The sequence below is a fragment of the Salmo trutta genome, chromosome 32 (assembly GCF_901001165.1).
Source record: "Salmo trutta chromosome 32, fSalTru1.1, whole genome shotgun sequence".
Taxonomy (NCBI): domain Eukaryota; kingdom Metazoa; phylum Chordata; class Actinopteri; order Salmoniformes; family Salmonidae; genus Salmo; species Salmo trutta.
Window position 1 is genome coordinate 31,668,862 of NC_042988.1, and position 15,808 is coordinate 31,684,669.

At 43.4% G+C, this 15,808-nt stretch overlaps 1 protein-coding gene across 6 annotated transcripts in view; it reads right to left on the reverse strand.

Annotated features, from left to right (window-relative positions):
- Positions 1-3,822: 3,822 nt before the first annotated feature.
- The window catches only part of LOC115171703 (TOM1-like protein 2), a 36,773-nt gene continuing 24,787 nt past the window's right edge, over positions 3,823-15,808 (reverse strand). For 2 of the 6 annotated variants that reach the window (XM_029728756.1, XM_029728758.1), the window contains 7 exons: positions 15,409-15,616; positions 14,295-14,466; positions 13,814-13,892; positions 12,632-12,703; positions 6,145-6,204; positions 5,186-5,228; positions 3,823-4,680 (listed from right to left, as the gene is read on the reverse strand). In XM_029728756.1, the coding sequence (XP_029584616.1) occupies positions 4,535-4,680; positions 5,186-5,228; positions 6,145-6,204; positions 12,632-12,703; positions 13,814-13,892; positions 14,295-14,466; positions 15,409-15,616 (780 nt within the window). In that variant the 3' untranslated portion in view covers positions 3,823-4,534. The remainder of the gene's footprint in view (positions 4,681-5,185; positions 5,229-6,144; positions 6,205-12,631; positions 12,704-13,813; positions 13,893-14,294; positions 14,467-15,408; positions 15,617-15,808) is intronic. The other 4 variants (XM_029728757.1, XM_029728760.1, XM_029728761.1 and 1 more) reach the window with 4 other exon arrangements.

Consider the following 15,808-nt stretch of genomic DNA (forward strand, 5'->3'; position numbering starts at 1 on the left):
ACAACAGCGTGTTCCAGTTCCCGCCAATATCCAGCAACTTCGCACAGCCATTAAAGAGTGGGACAACATTCCACAGGCCACAATCAACAGCCTGATCAACTCTATGCGAAGGAGATGTGTCATGCTGCATGAGGCAAATGATGGTCACACCAGATACTGACTGGTTTTCTGATCCAAGCCCCTACTTTTTTAAGGTATCTCTATTCCCAGTCATGTGAAATCCATTGATTAGGCCTAATTTATTTATTTAAAAATTGACTGATTTCTTTTTGTGAACTGTAACTCAGTAAAATCGTTGAAATTGTTGCATGTTGCATTAATACATCAGGAGTGTCTGCATGGACATCAACAGGAAACAATTCCCTTGGCATGGGAGGGGAGGTATAACTATAAGGGGAAAGGTTCAGGGCAGGGGAAACATGCAGTGCTATGAATAACATGGTGCAAGAAGTGAGTTCGTTGCATCACTCAATGGGCCACTATTCCAGGTTGAACCATGAGCTTGTCTCTGCCTGAATTTACCATGTGTGTTCACTATCAGATTTCATATACTAACTCCATCGCAAGGACAAATGTAACACACAAAGAAAATAACCACAAACAAAATGTTGGTACAGGTCACACGTTGCTAGTGTTTTATTGGTTAATACGTGCATTATCAGGTCACACAATAGAAAGCTGAAACCAAAGTAATGAATTGCAGAACAGCACAGCCATAGAACACCCACATCATCATACAGGAGGGACAAGAGTTCTCCTTACCATTTAGTCTGGACCGGAACATTTCCTAGTCAGGAAAAACAGCTGTTCCTCAACAGAACACCGGAGGACACAATTTCCAGCTCCCCCATGTCCATACTCAGTGAGCAAAACTGGTTGAAAAAAACATTTAAACTAGTTTTGCTGTTGAAATTACATATTTTCAACCAGTTTTGCAGGTAGTGAAGATACACATTGGGTTACAATGTCCAGTAGCTCATTCCTATTGCAAACCCAACAGGTCCACATGTTCCATAGCAACCCAACAGGTCCACATGTTCCATAGCAACCCAACAGGTTCACATGTTCCATAGCAACCCAACAGGTTCACATGTTCCATAGCAACCCAACAGGTTCACATGTTCCATAGCAACCCAACAGGTCCACATGTTCCATAGCAACCCAACAGGTCCACATGTTCCATAGCAACCCAACAGGTTCACATGTTCCATAGCAACCCAACAGGTCCACATGTTCCATAGCAACCCAACAGGTTCACATGTTCCATAGCAACCCAACAGGTCCACATGTTCCATAGCAACCCAACAGGTCCACATGTTCCATAGCAACCCAACAGGTTCACATGTTCCATAGCAACCCAACAGGTTCACACAACCATCTGATCGGAGGACAGCCGTAAAAGAGTAAGCATATACATATAACTCTTTCTGGTTAAAACATAAAAAAATAAGTGACACACACATAGAAATCAACTGTTTAAATGATCAAGTGAGATGTTACATTTTTTCAGTAACAAAGAATCTTAGTACAAACATCTCTATGCTTTGTCCAGTCTTAAGACATAAGAGGAACAGCAGTTGTTGACTGTAAAATGTATGCTACTATTTCATAAGAAGTGGAATTAAAGCAATAGAAGACCAAATAGGACAAGAATGAAACAGAGTTAAAGCTCATTAATAACAGTTTATTCTGTTACACTATTCTAAAACACATTCAAACATTAATGCCCAAGACAAATCATACAAATAATGTACTTGTTTGTAATATCACCCTCTAACATTTATAAATGATTGTTACAAATGATGTTTTATCTGGAAGCAGATGTTTTTAAATAAAATACAGTAAGGTCTTTTCTGACAAATATTACATTTTATTTAAATGAGTATCTCATTTACAGTATAATACACGTAATTTTGCTAAGTATATAAGGATACTTGCAAGTAAACACGTTTCACTTCAATAGGAACTGTCATGGCATTTTGTCGTTATTAATTTGGTGTTAATTGCAGAAGCTTTATAAGCATTCACTTTGAAAAGTACTGGCAAAAGAGTTGAAATGAAGAACGAACCTCTTTTGCCTCAAAGGTCTATAGCCCATGTTTTCCTGACAACAGGAAGAGAATGTTATGCCCTCATCTAACTCCATGACCTACTGTAGGTAAGCAAAGTAAAATAGAATGTTACCAGGTTAAAAGGGGCAGTCCCACTAGCAGAGTCACAGCCCACAGCTACCACCCACTGTAATCCTCAAAAATAAAAGACAGGAAGCTTTACCAAACAATTCAGACCACAGTAAAAATACATAAAACACGGTAAAAATAACGTTTTTGGTCATCCTTCCGAAGCACATCCGAACCTATTTCTGTTCCACACATGAATGAGTAAAGAGAGGAGAGCAGGGGAGCTTCCCCAAAGTAGAAAGGATTTGGGAGGAATTCATTTTCCTGCATGACATTACTGTACATATACAACCAAAAGACCAAACAATACATTAATGAGTTAGCCTTTCGACTTAGCGACACAAAAGCTAATAATTCAGTTTGACTTTTAAACATGTACTGCAGGTAATACTCACATATTTCTGATGTATATACATATATTTATGTAAACATACGTACATTTCTTTTTTTACAATAACTACATGCAATAACTATTTTCTGTGAAGTATGCTACCAATACGCCATCATAAAATTACAATTTGATTTTCAGTGCCATATTTCACCTGCACTTTTCCTTTAATTTCCATATCAGGAAAAAGTGTCAGTTTTTCTATTTACGACTGTCTGTAAAGTGTGCTTTGTAGAGCAGAAAAGGGCTGAAATTTCATAAAGATATAAAATCATATGCAATTAGTTTAAGAAAATGTCTTGTGTCCTATAAAAACAGTTCATCTTATTAACACAAGGATAAACATACTGAAACGTTCAAGGGTCCAAAAGTGCATAAAGCTCATTCAATTGGTCTCATCATAGTAGAAGGGGAAGGAAAACATTGAAGAATAGCCCAATATTAGAAGACACCAGTGGAGGCTGCTGAGGGGAGGACGGCTTATAATAACGGCTGGAAAGAAGCGAATGGCATGGCATTAAATACATGGAAACCATGTGTTTGATGTTGTTGATACCTTTCCACTTATTCCGCTCCAGCCATTTGCACGTTCCCGCCCTTCCCAATTAAGGTGCCACCAACCGCCTCTGATAAACAATTACTAAATGTGTTTGTCATTAAAACCTCTTAGGAAGAACAAACTCAAAATCGCTACACTTACATAGTGTACATGTACTACCAGAGCAGAACGTCACTGCTGCAACTCATACGGCTGTTTTACCATTGTAGCGGTAGTATTAATCACATTCCATTTGTCACATGCGCCGAATACAACAGGTGTAGACCTTACTGTGAAATGCTTTCTTACAGGCCCTTAACCAACAATGCAGTTTAATGAAAAATAAGAGTTAAGAAAAATATTTACTAAATTAACTAAAGTAAAAAATAATAGAGCAACAATAAAATAACAATAACGAGGCTATATACAGGGGGTAACGGTAACGAGTCAATCTATGGTACCGGTACTCCCTGTATAATATCGATCACAAATATTTGGTGGGTGTTACTTAGGTTCTGATTGAAAATACTATTTTGGACCCTTTCCTTCCCCTACAGTATGTACACACCACACAAGATAACATGGAGGGAAGTTGACAACAGCTTTCAAAGAGGAAAGCAAATATAAAAGCTGTGTAACCGATATTTGCTGTGGTGCCATAGGGCTTGAACCTTGACAATGGCTGCTTGCAGCTATATATATTTTTTCCTTCTCCCTTTTGAAATGTGTAAACAGACACAGGTAAGTAATGTTTGCCATTTGGCCCTGCAGAATTATTGTGCCATAATTGAGTAACACTAGCATGGAGTCTGTCAAATAGTAGTCTTTCCTCATGCATTGCCTTTCCCTGTACCAACATTTCACAACTGTAGAATGGGTAATGAAAGGCTTAAGGGAACCTAAAAAGGAACATGAGTAAAACAAAAAGGACATAGTGCAGCGCTAGTACATAGTACAGTACAAACCGTTAAAAGAATAAACGCAGAAATTATTCATAAGCTACATTTATTAAAATAACACAGTACTCCTCTGTTTGTATAGACCACATGCCTCGGTCTGCTTTTTCAGAATAATTTTTTCTGTTAATCTTCACACCTTCAGAGGAACATAGAGACGAGGTTTTGTCATTTTATCCTCATCCTCACAATGTTAGGTTATATCCTCCTTAGGGTAGCTAGCTGCAGATGAGATACAAGACCACAGACATATCCCACACTGACAGACGGATCAAAACCCCAATAGTAATACATGATGCAACGCGGCTGGGCAGGCGGACAGCAAGCATGGTCCTCTGCAGGAGGAGGATTGGTGTTCAGTTCAGTAGCTACACTGCTGCTTGGCAGGAGTGGAGGATAGGGCAAGTGGGCCAGGGAGGGGATACCTAGGTACTGTAGATGCCTCAGAGAGAGAGGTTTCCTGGGGGAGAGTCTACAAGGCAAAGAGGGCATCCTCCGTCCGTTCAGCCTTCTTGCGGGTGCCGCTAGGGGCGCTGAGAGGGGGACCATGCTCATCACCAGGGAGCGATGGTAAGGAATCGAACACCTTCGCTCGATCCTCCAGAAACTTATCAAACTCTAGAGGAAGAGGAGAGAAAACCCCTGTTAACAGCAGGACATATAAAAATGGTGAGTCAGTTGTTGACTTTTTGCGTAGTGATCCTCATTGCTGCACCTTCTGGAGAGGTACAGTACTGCATGTTTTTGCCCCACATCAGCAGTGAAACACCTGATTCAGCCAATCAATGTGTTGCAGATGAGTAGACTGGTTGAATCAGGTGTGATGAGACAAAACCCTGTAGTACTGCTCTCCAGGAGCAGGATTGAGAATAACAGCACAAAGGCTGCTTATAAACGGGCAGCCCAATTCTGATCTGATTGGATTGGTCAAAAGACCAATTAAGTGGCAAAAGCTCAGAATTAGGCTGCCTGTGTAAATGCAGCCTAATATATCAAGTACTAAAGAGCTGATCAGAGAATTGTGACACACAAATTAAGAAACTGAATCTATGCCACATTTAATGAGAGCTTCTACATAAGACATGCACAGTATCAAGTGTTAGTGCCCTGAATCCATCCATACCTTCACTCGTCACCCCTTCCTCACCATCTAAACCATCGCCTTTCTATTCAGAGGAGAAGAAATGGAAATCAGTGAATCCATAACATTTGTGGGCAAGTCTGCCAGGAGGATCACACAACCATTGACTCACCAAGATGCCTTACAGTAAATGGACATTGTTAGGAGACAAAGTCGAAACATTAGTCTTCCCTTAGGTAGTGTATAAGAATGGGTTGCAAAATTATTTCCCAAAATCCCCTTGTTTTCCATAAATCTCGGAGTAGAATTCACAGATTTCCTGCTTATTCCCTCTTGATTCCAGGAATCTTCCAAACCAGGGGATTTTGGGAAAGTTACTGACATGTTACAACCCTACGTACAAGACGACTAGGCTACTTACCTTCCTGACTCTTACAGGACACCATTCACAACTCAGGGAGGTCACTCTCACGCAGTGCTTTTGTACGGACATTGAGGTACTTCAAGAACATGTACTTTCCACCACTGTGATGGACCCATGCTTCCACCATACTTCAATAGATCCATCCACTCGTCCATCCAACCTTTCAGAACCTGTTTACTCTGCTATATCCCTTTAACAACAGGACCTGTGACTACCTTTCACATTCATCAGGGAGAACCACTGTAGCATCACCTGGTGTGATATGATACAGTACCAATGTCATCTTTAGACAGGCAGGTTTTATTCTCCACTCCAATAGATTCTCTAGATTAGCATTATGGTAGCATGTGAGAGATGTACTAAGTCTATCTCATAGGTCACTGTTATATCACTCTCATTATTGGTGGAAAACCATTAGTCAGATAATGAATGGATGGAAGATGGTCAACTAAAGTTCAGAACACCACATGTGATCTACCTGGTTACGTGAAATGGATAGAAATGTGACTAAAGAAAAAGAAACGAGAGAGAAAAGAGAAAGAAGAGAGCGAGAGAAATCAAGGTAAAGAAGTCTCACCACATCAGCACAGAGCCACTCCTCTATGTCATCCATGACAGAGGACTGCGATACGGGGATCTATGGAGCAAAGCCATGGACAAACCCAGCGGACGGCACAAAGCCACACAATAATAAACCCACCGCCACACCCACCCGACAACACAACAGAACAAAGAAACGACAAAAACAAAAGAAAAACAACAAGAATAGATTCACCGGAGGCTCTGAGAGGAAAATGACAAATAACAAAAACAAAGCCATCAAACCAAAACCAAGATCAGAGGAAGAGAACACCAAATACATGGCAGTGGTCCTCAGATAGTCCATATGTGTGCAGGTTCCTTTATCATTGACTCATTGATGTATTATGCATAGGGACAGGATTTCTAGCTGACTACATGACCTGACCAGGAAAAAAAGAAGAAAAAAAAAAGATTTGGGTCCCTGGGCATAGGCAATAACCAGGGCCCAGAGTTTTACCTGGATCAAATCACATGGTCAGGATTCTGGGAAAACTCTGGTCCCAGACCACTTCCCAGGTATTTATTTTGTCCTCGTTAGTTCTAATGAGCAGGCATGGAACTACCAGCTGATTTGATAGCTACAGTTATGTAACGCTGTTAATTAGTCCAGGTCATTAGTCAATTAACAGATCAGCCAGTTAACGTGATTCAATCATTTGTTGGAAGGAGAACCTGCAAAACACAGGGACCACCGAACACTGGGAATGAGGACTAATGTCATAATGACACACACGCACACACAGAGCATGAGCAACGCTAGATGCATGACATCATGCAGTGATAGTGAGATAGGAAAGGAGAAGGTGAGGGTGGATGCCATGGTTTGCGTGTCATGTGGAGGTCAGAGTGACCCAGGGTACAGTACCAGCAATCAGGACTGATAGGAGAGGGGTCAATGGTCATGAAGGCTGCCCTAACATTTGCCCATATGCACAGATCTAGGATCAGTTTACCTTCCTCAGATCCTAACCTGAACCATTAATTAAAACATCCGGGTCACGATGTAACTGAATCCTAGCCGATCTCTTCCGATCACCTTTTAGTTGCTGATCACAAAGATCCAAGAGAAGGAGATACTGAGAAGTTACACAGAAGGACACAGACTAGTGGTGTTGAGAGCAGAAGACTATGATGGAGAAGAGATCATGTTCAAGCTGCCAGGCATCTGATGTCATATCGACAATCTAGTCTTTAGAATCTAGATTCTCTAACAGATCAAATTCCACTGTTGTGTACCGATACGAGATGGACATAAACGTATCATGCTCTTAAAGATTCTATTAGATCTTTTGGGACTTTGACGAGAGATGTTGAAACAAAGAATGAAGAAAGGAAAACAACAACAGGTACTGTTGTGTTGGATGCTTCATACACTAGGTCACTAGCGGTAGATAGAAAACTCACTCAAAGGTAAAACAGAGGGTGAGTTACTGTAAGGGAATTCCCCACAGAGTCACGTGATCTGCATAATGATATGAAAGTCAGATCATACGGACATTTGGCTGTCTAGCTAACTAAACTCCTTTCCAGCAACTTCACAATGTATTGTTTTTAAGCCTTATTCACAGATTCCGGGCGTTGAACATTACGCAAGGACAACTTTGCAAAGTCAACAGGGTTGACATAGCATGGTCAACAAAGTTGACATACAAAAGTATGTGGACATCCCTTCAAATTAGTGGATTCTGCCATTTCAGCCATACCCGTTGCTGACAGGTGTATAAAATCAAGCTCACAGCCATGCAATCTCCAGACAAACATTGGCAGTAGAATGGACTTACTGAAGAGCTCAGTGACTTTCAACGTGGCACCGTCATAGGAGGCCACCTTTCCAACAACTCAGATTGTAAAATTTCTGCCCTGCTAGAGCTACCCCGGGTCAACTGTAAGTGCTGTTATTGTGAAGTGGAAATGTCTAGGAGCAAAAACAGCTCAGCCGTAAAGTGGTAGGCCACACAAGCTCACAGAACGGGACTGCCGAGTTCTGAAGTGCGTAAAAATCATCTGTCCTCGGTTGCAACACTCACTACCAAGTTCCAAACTGCCTCTGGAAGCAACGTCAGCACAATAACTGTTTGTCTGGAGGTTAATGAAATGGATTTCCATGGCCTAGCAGCCGCACACAAGCCTAAGATCACCATGCACAATGCAAAGCATCGGCTGGAGTGGTGTAAAGCTCGCCTCATTGGACTCTGGAAATGCGATCTCTGGAGTGGTGAATCACGCTTCACCATCTGGGTTTGGCAGATGCCAGGAGAACACTACCTGCCTTAAAGCATAGTGCCAACTGTAAAGTTGGCTGGAGGATGAATAATGGTCTGGGGCTGTTTTTCATGGTTCGGGCTAGGACCCTTAGTTCCAGTAAAGGGACATCTTAACACTACAGCATACAATGACATTCTAGACGATTCTGTGCTTCCAACTTTATGGCAACAGTTTTGGGAAGGACCTTTACAGTTTCTGCATGAAAATTGCCCCGTGCACAAAGCAAGGTCCATACAGAAATGTGTTTGTCGAGATCGGTGTAGAAGGAACTTGACTGGCCTGCACAGAGCCCTGACCTAAACCCCATCGAACACATTTGGGATGAATTGAAACGCCAACTGCGGGCCAGGCCTAATCGCACAACATCAGTGCCTGATCTCACTAATGCTCGTGGCTGAATGGAAAGAAAATCCCTGCAGCAATGTTCCAACATCTAGTGGAAAGCATTCCCAGAAGAGTGAAAGCTGTTATAGCAGCAAAAGGGGGACCAAGTCCATAATAATGCCCATGATTTTGGAATGAGATGTTCGACGAGCAGCTGTCGACACACCATGGTCAAGGGTTGACATAGGAGCATAATTGAAATAAATAATAAAGTATGGAACAGTTTTATACCAATCACAACAGCAATAAATGCGTCAGATCATCCACAAGAATTCTAGCTAATAGGTTTAATATGTTAAATGGGTTAATGCACTAGTGTCCAGTGTTAAAACAGGACTACTATGCTAGTTGTCTTTAAATATGTATAGTATATTATCTCCACTGAACAAAAATATAAAACACAACATGTAAATTGTTTGTCCCATGTGTTGGTCCCAAGTTGATTACACGGCATGATCATTACACAGGTGCACCTTGTGCTGGGAACAATAAAAGGCCACTCTAAAATGTGCAGTTTTGTCACACAACACAATGCCACAGATGTCTCAAGTTTTGAGGGATCGTGCAACTGGCATGCTGACTGCAGGAATGTCCACCAGAACTGTTGCCAGAAAATGTAATGTTAATTTCTTTACCATAAGCCGCCTTAATGTTTCTGAGCTGGTCAAGGGTGCACCTCAGCCACGCTCAAGGTCCTAAACGATACCTTAACCGCCATCGATAAGAAACATATGCTCTGATCAGGCCCTACACCCAAACAAGGGCACTGCGTTCATCCACCTCTGGCCTGCTCGCCTCCCTACCTCTGAAGAAGCACAGTTCCCGCTCAGCCCAGTCAAAACTGTTCGCTGCTCTGGCACCCCAATGGTGGAACAAGCTCCCTCACGATGCCAGGACAGCGGAGTCAATCACCACCTTCCGGAGACACCTGAAACCCCACCTCTTTAAGGAATACCTGGGATAGGATAAAGTAATCCTTCTAACCCCCCCCCCCCCCCCCCCCCCCCCTTTAAAAGATTTAGATGCACTATTGTAAAGTGGTTGTTCTACTGGATATTATAGGTGAATGCACCAATTTATAAGTCGCTCTGGATAAGAGCGTCTGCTAAATGACTTAAATGTAAATGTAAATGTAAACAGTACTGTGCAGCCGTATTCATTGACCTGGTCAAGGCATTTGACTCTGTCAATCACCACATGCTCATCGGCAGACTCAACAGCCTTGGTTTCTCAAATTATTGCCTCGTCTGGTTCACCAACTACTTTTCCGACAGAGTTCAGTGTGTCAAATCGGAGGGCCTGCTGTCCGGACCTCTGGCAGTCTCTATGGGGGTGCCACAGGGTTCAATTCTTGGGCCGACTCTCTTCTCTGTATATATCAATGATGTCGCTCTTGCTGCTGGTGAGTCTCTGATCCACCTCTACGCAGACGACACCATTCTGTACACTTCTGGCCCTTCTTTGGACACTGTGTTAACATCCCTCCAGACGTGCTTCAATGCCATACAACTCTCCTTCCGTGGCCTCCAACTGCTCTTAAATACAAGTAAAACTAAATGCATGCTCTTCAACCGATCGCTGCCTGCACCTGCCCGCCCGTCCAGCATCACTACTCTGGACGGTTCTTACTTAGAATATGTGGACAACTACAAATACCTAGGTGTCTGGTTAGACTGTAAACTCTCCTTCCAGACTCACATCAAACATCTCCAATCCAAAGTTAAATCTAGAATTGGCTTCCTATTTCGCAACAAAGCATCCTTCACTCATGCTACCAAACATACCCTCGTAAAACTGACCATCTTACTGATCCTCGACTTTGGCGATGTCATTTACAAAATAGCCTCCAATTTCCTACTCAATAAATTGGATGCAGTCTATCACAGTGCCATCCGTTTTGTAACCAAAGCCCCATATACTACCCACCACTGCGACCTGTACTCTCTCATTGGCCAAGCTTTCCCTTCATACCTTGTCGCCAAACCCACTCGCTCCAGGTCATCTACAAGACCCTGTTAGGTAAAGTCCCCCCTTATCTAAGCTCGCTGGTCACCATAGCAGCACCCACCTGTAGCACGCGCTCCAGCAGGTATATCTCACTGGTCACCCCCAAAGCCAATTCCTCCTTCGGCCGCCTCTTCTTCCAGTTCTCTGCTACAATGACTGGAACGAACTACAAAAATCTCTGAAACTGGAAACACTTATCTCCCTCACTAGCTTTAAGCACCAGCTGTCAGAGCAGCTCACAGATTACTGCACCTGTACATAGTCCATCTATAATTTAGCCCAAACAACTACCTCTTCCCCTACTGTATTTATTTATTTATTTTGTCCTTTGCACCCCATTATCTCTATTTCTACTTTGCACTTTCTTCCACTGCAAATCTACCATTCCAGTGTTTTACTTGCTATATTGTATGTACTTCGCTACCATGGCCTTTTTTTGCCTTTACCTCCCTTATCTCACCTCATTTGCTCACATTGTATATAGACTTATTTTTCTACTGTATGTTTGTTTTACTCCATGTGTAACTCTGTTGTTATATGTGTCGAATTGCTATGCTTTATCTTGGCCAGGTCGCAATTGTAAATGAGAACTTGTTCTCAACTTGCCTACCTGGTTAAATAAAGGTGAAATAAATACAATTTGGCAGTACGTCCAACCGGCCTCACAATCGCAGACCACGTATGGCGTCGTGTGGGCGAGTGGTTTACTGATGTCAACGTTGTGAACAGAGTGCCCCATGGTGGCAGTGGGGTTATGGTATGGGCAGGCATAAACTACGGACAACCAACAGAATTGCATTTTATCTATGGCAATTTGAATGCACAGAAATACTGTGAAGAGATCCTGAGGCCCATGTTTAAAAAAGATATCTGTGACCAACATATGCATATCTGTATTCCCAGTCATGTGAAATTCATGGATTAGGGCCTAATGAATTTATTTCAATTGACTAATTTCCTCATATGAACTGTAACTCAGTAACATCTTTGAAATTGTTGCGTTTATATTTTTGTTCAGTATAGTTCAATAAAATGTATCTATAGACCGTTAGCTTGACAATGCATGTGACAGAGATGATGATACTTCTCGCTACACAGACATATGAACCAGGTCGAATCAGCAATAATGATACTGTTGACAACAAAAATGATGTCAATCATAGAAATAGAATCACTTTTAAAATGGCCGCCGGTCTATCCATTCTAGACCGACTGACTTGAATGGGGATTCCTGTTCCAGTGATTATATTTCTATAATGTCAACAACCATGGCAACTTAACACCTGTTGTGCAGCAGTAAAGTATCTGTACCTCTCCTGGGTTTAGTGTGTGACTGTTAGACATGAACTGTTTGTGACTGATGAAAACCCACACCTGGCCCTGGGGACCAAGCAGACCTTTCACTTCATCCATGAAGGGAGGATGAGAGGACCAGGACCAACAGTAGGAGGGACAGAGTGAAGGGAGTCCACATTTGTAACAGTAGGTAGGTGTGTGTTTGTATTCAGAATATGCATAACAACTCAGATTCACCAGCTCAGAGGTCCTAGGAGTTTTGATTCCTTTCAGAGCACACAAGGACAAATTAAGATTCTAACAGCTTATTTATTCATCATTGTGTGGGTATTGTACAATTGGAGGAGTCGTCTGGCTTTTTCTAACGTGTCTCCATTCTACTGTTGGCGCTAGCTGGTTTAGTAGTGCTGGGATATGGATTGTTAGGGGGATGGATTGATGGATGGGGGATGGTGCCAGCGGTGTAGGGGGGAATATGGATGATGGGGTGATTGGACATAGGGGGAGGACACTGAGGATGGAGTCCTCACCATTCCTTGGGTAATAAGCCAGCTGTCTATGGGCAGCTCCAACTCTGGGTTATCATCCCCTATGACCCTCAGCTGAATCAACAACAGAACAACACCTTACACAAGATAGAAGATAGATAGAGGAAGCCCCAGACCAGAGCAACAGAGCACAGAGAGGAAACAGAGAAATCAAATGCAATGCAACAACCCAGAAAAGATGGGGAGAGGAAAGGATGGGGGGAACAAACGAGAGGAAAAATACAGAATCATTCTAATTAAAAGGTGAACGCATGGGGAAAGGAGGAAGAAAATAAGGATAGTTTGAACTTTGAACCCTCAGCTGATCACTAAGCCCCAGACAGGCAGATACATTCCATCTGAGGCAATCTCAACTGGCACTGGAGGGTGAAGGGTGTGTGTAATCGGTTTGTGTAATTAGTGTGTGTGTGTGTGTGTGTGTGTGTGTGTGTGTGTGTGAGCGAGTTTAGATTTCATAATACTTTATGTCTGGCCTGACAAGTGCCTTGTTAGTACTGACTGACTGTGGTACAAGAAGTGGAATGACAAAATAAATACAAGAGTTTTGATAATTTGAAGGAGAAAAGGTGACATGCAAAAACCGGAATTCAATAGCATGGTTTCCTATGACCTTTGACACCCATAACGTGACAAAATACTGTCTTACAGAGAGCAATGACCGAAACAAGAGGAAAAAACACCAAACACTACTGAGGAATGACAGAATGACCAAGTAATGTTTATAGTTTAAAATGTCTAGATAGAGTATTACATGTAGCTCTTTAGAATACCTAGTTATACTAGACTACAAGCCATGCGGTAGTATGTGCTTGTTACTCCAACAGTGTAGTTCACCATACAGAGCTGGCTAGCCATGGTCTACTACTGTATTCATCTGGTATTACTCCTGGAAAGTCAGAGGATGCGTCCCAAATGGCACCCTATTCCCTATATAGTTCACTACCTTTTGACCAGGGCACTATATAGGGAATAGGGTGCCATTTGTGGTACAGAGAGCTGAGGTCAACTAACATCACACTACAGGCCATCACATGCAGAGAGAGGAGACCATGAGCTGAGAGATTAACCTTAACCATTTTAACAGCACGTCAACCACACTCTACACTTCAATATGGGGGGATGTGAATCTAAACTACATCCTCCAGCATGCTTTGGTGCACTCACCCCTCCAGTGGTGTTCTGTTGCCTGACATCCAGAGCTGAGGCAAGCCCGCCCAGGGCTCGAGGGTCCTCGTACTTCACACTGACAACACACACACACACACACACACACACACACACACACACACACACACACACACACACACACACACACACACACACACACACACACAGAGAACAAGTTAGAGCCTGCCCCACTGCGTGGCAAGGAGATGGTTCTGGAAAGGCTGAGAGTGGCTCTAGAACAGGAGTGCACAACACCACATTCACAACTCTGGTCCTGGGGGACAGCATATTGCAGGCTTTTGTTCCAGCCCAGTTCTAACACACCAGATAGATTTTATTAATCAGGTGTGCCATTGCGGGACTGTGAGCAAAAGCCTGCACACACAGCAGTCCGAGTCCGACAAGATCAAAGCTGCAAATCCATGTTTGGAAGGGGTTCTAGAAGCCAAGGGGAGAGCTAAGCTTGAGGAAGCCATACTTTTTGCGTTGATCTGCCAGAGAGCTGGTCCTGGTCTGAGCAAACATGTCAAAGTCGTCTCCAGGGTTGTGGCCCGACAGAGAGGACAGGGTACCACTGACACTGTCCCCACCCACATCTGAGAGACAGAGGGAAGGGGAGGAGGGAGGGCAGAGAGAGAGAGGCAGAGAGGCTCAGAGAGAGACACACACAGAGAGAGAGGCAGAGGAGAGAAGAGAAAGAAATGAAGAGAGTTGATAGAAGGTGTAAAATGTGGGGAAGAGAGTAAAAGAAAGAGATGATCTAAATGACCACAATGACAGTCATCATCCTGCACCAGTCCTCTAGAATCAATGACAGTCATCATCCTGCACCAGTCCTCTAGAATCAATGACAGTCATCATCCTGCACCAGTCCTCTAGAATCAATGACAGTCACCATCCTGCACCAGTCCTCTAGAATCAATGACAGTCATCATCCTGCACCAGTCCTCTAGAATCAATGACAGTCATCATCCTGCACCAGTCCTCTAGAATCAATGACAGTCACCATCCTGCACCAGTCCTCTAGAATCAATGACAGTCATCATCCTGCACCAGTCCTCTAGAATCAATGACAGTCATCATCCTGCACCAGTAGAATCAATCATCATTCAGAAGCACCTCTCAAACTCCACTCACTGTGTGTGTCCCAAATGGCACCCTATTCCCTAAGGGTCCTGGTCAAAAGTAGTGCACTATATAGGCAATAGGGTGCCATTTCAGATGCAAGCGCTGTAGCGCAAAGGAGCATATTCTCCCATATTCTCCCCCCTTTTCTGTGTCTCAGGCCTCAGCCAGAGCATAGTGCCACGGAGTGCAGCAACATCATTTAGGCTAACAGAGGAGTCATTTACAGAGACTTATAGAGCAGGGCTTATTTCCCATTAGAGCTCTGATTAGAAACCTTCTTACACTCCACTGCCCTTGAGTGAGTGAGTGTGTGAGTGAGTGTGGCTGGGGCTGCATGTATGGGCGGTGTGTTGCTTGCTATGGGCTACGCATCATTACAGTATAGCGCACCTAGCATCTGGTGCATTTGTATATAGTACACAGAGTATCATTTATGTTCCTACTGAACCATTCCCCATCCTTACCCAGGCCGGCGAGCTGAGTGGACAGAGTTGAGGGACCGGAGGTAGGGTCTTGGATCAGGGCCCGGGCAGGGGAGGCTGTAGCCCCAGCCCTGGGGGCGGTCACAGGGGGGATGCTGGACGGGGGTGTGGAGGTGGCCCGGAGGCTGACCACAGCGGGCGAGCCTGGCGTTAGGTCTATCAGGTTGTCCTCCGTGGCTTCACTTAGCATCTGGAAGGAGACAACAGAACACAGTCAACACACACAGCAGTGGCTCCTGTAGAGAAAATGAACAGAGGTAGAAGGATGGATGGAGGTAATGGAGATGTTTACTAGTCCAACACATCACTGTCCTCTACGTTAGACTACGGACATCAGGGGGCTTTACGAGAGAGAGAGAGAGAGAGAGAGAGAGGATTCTAG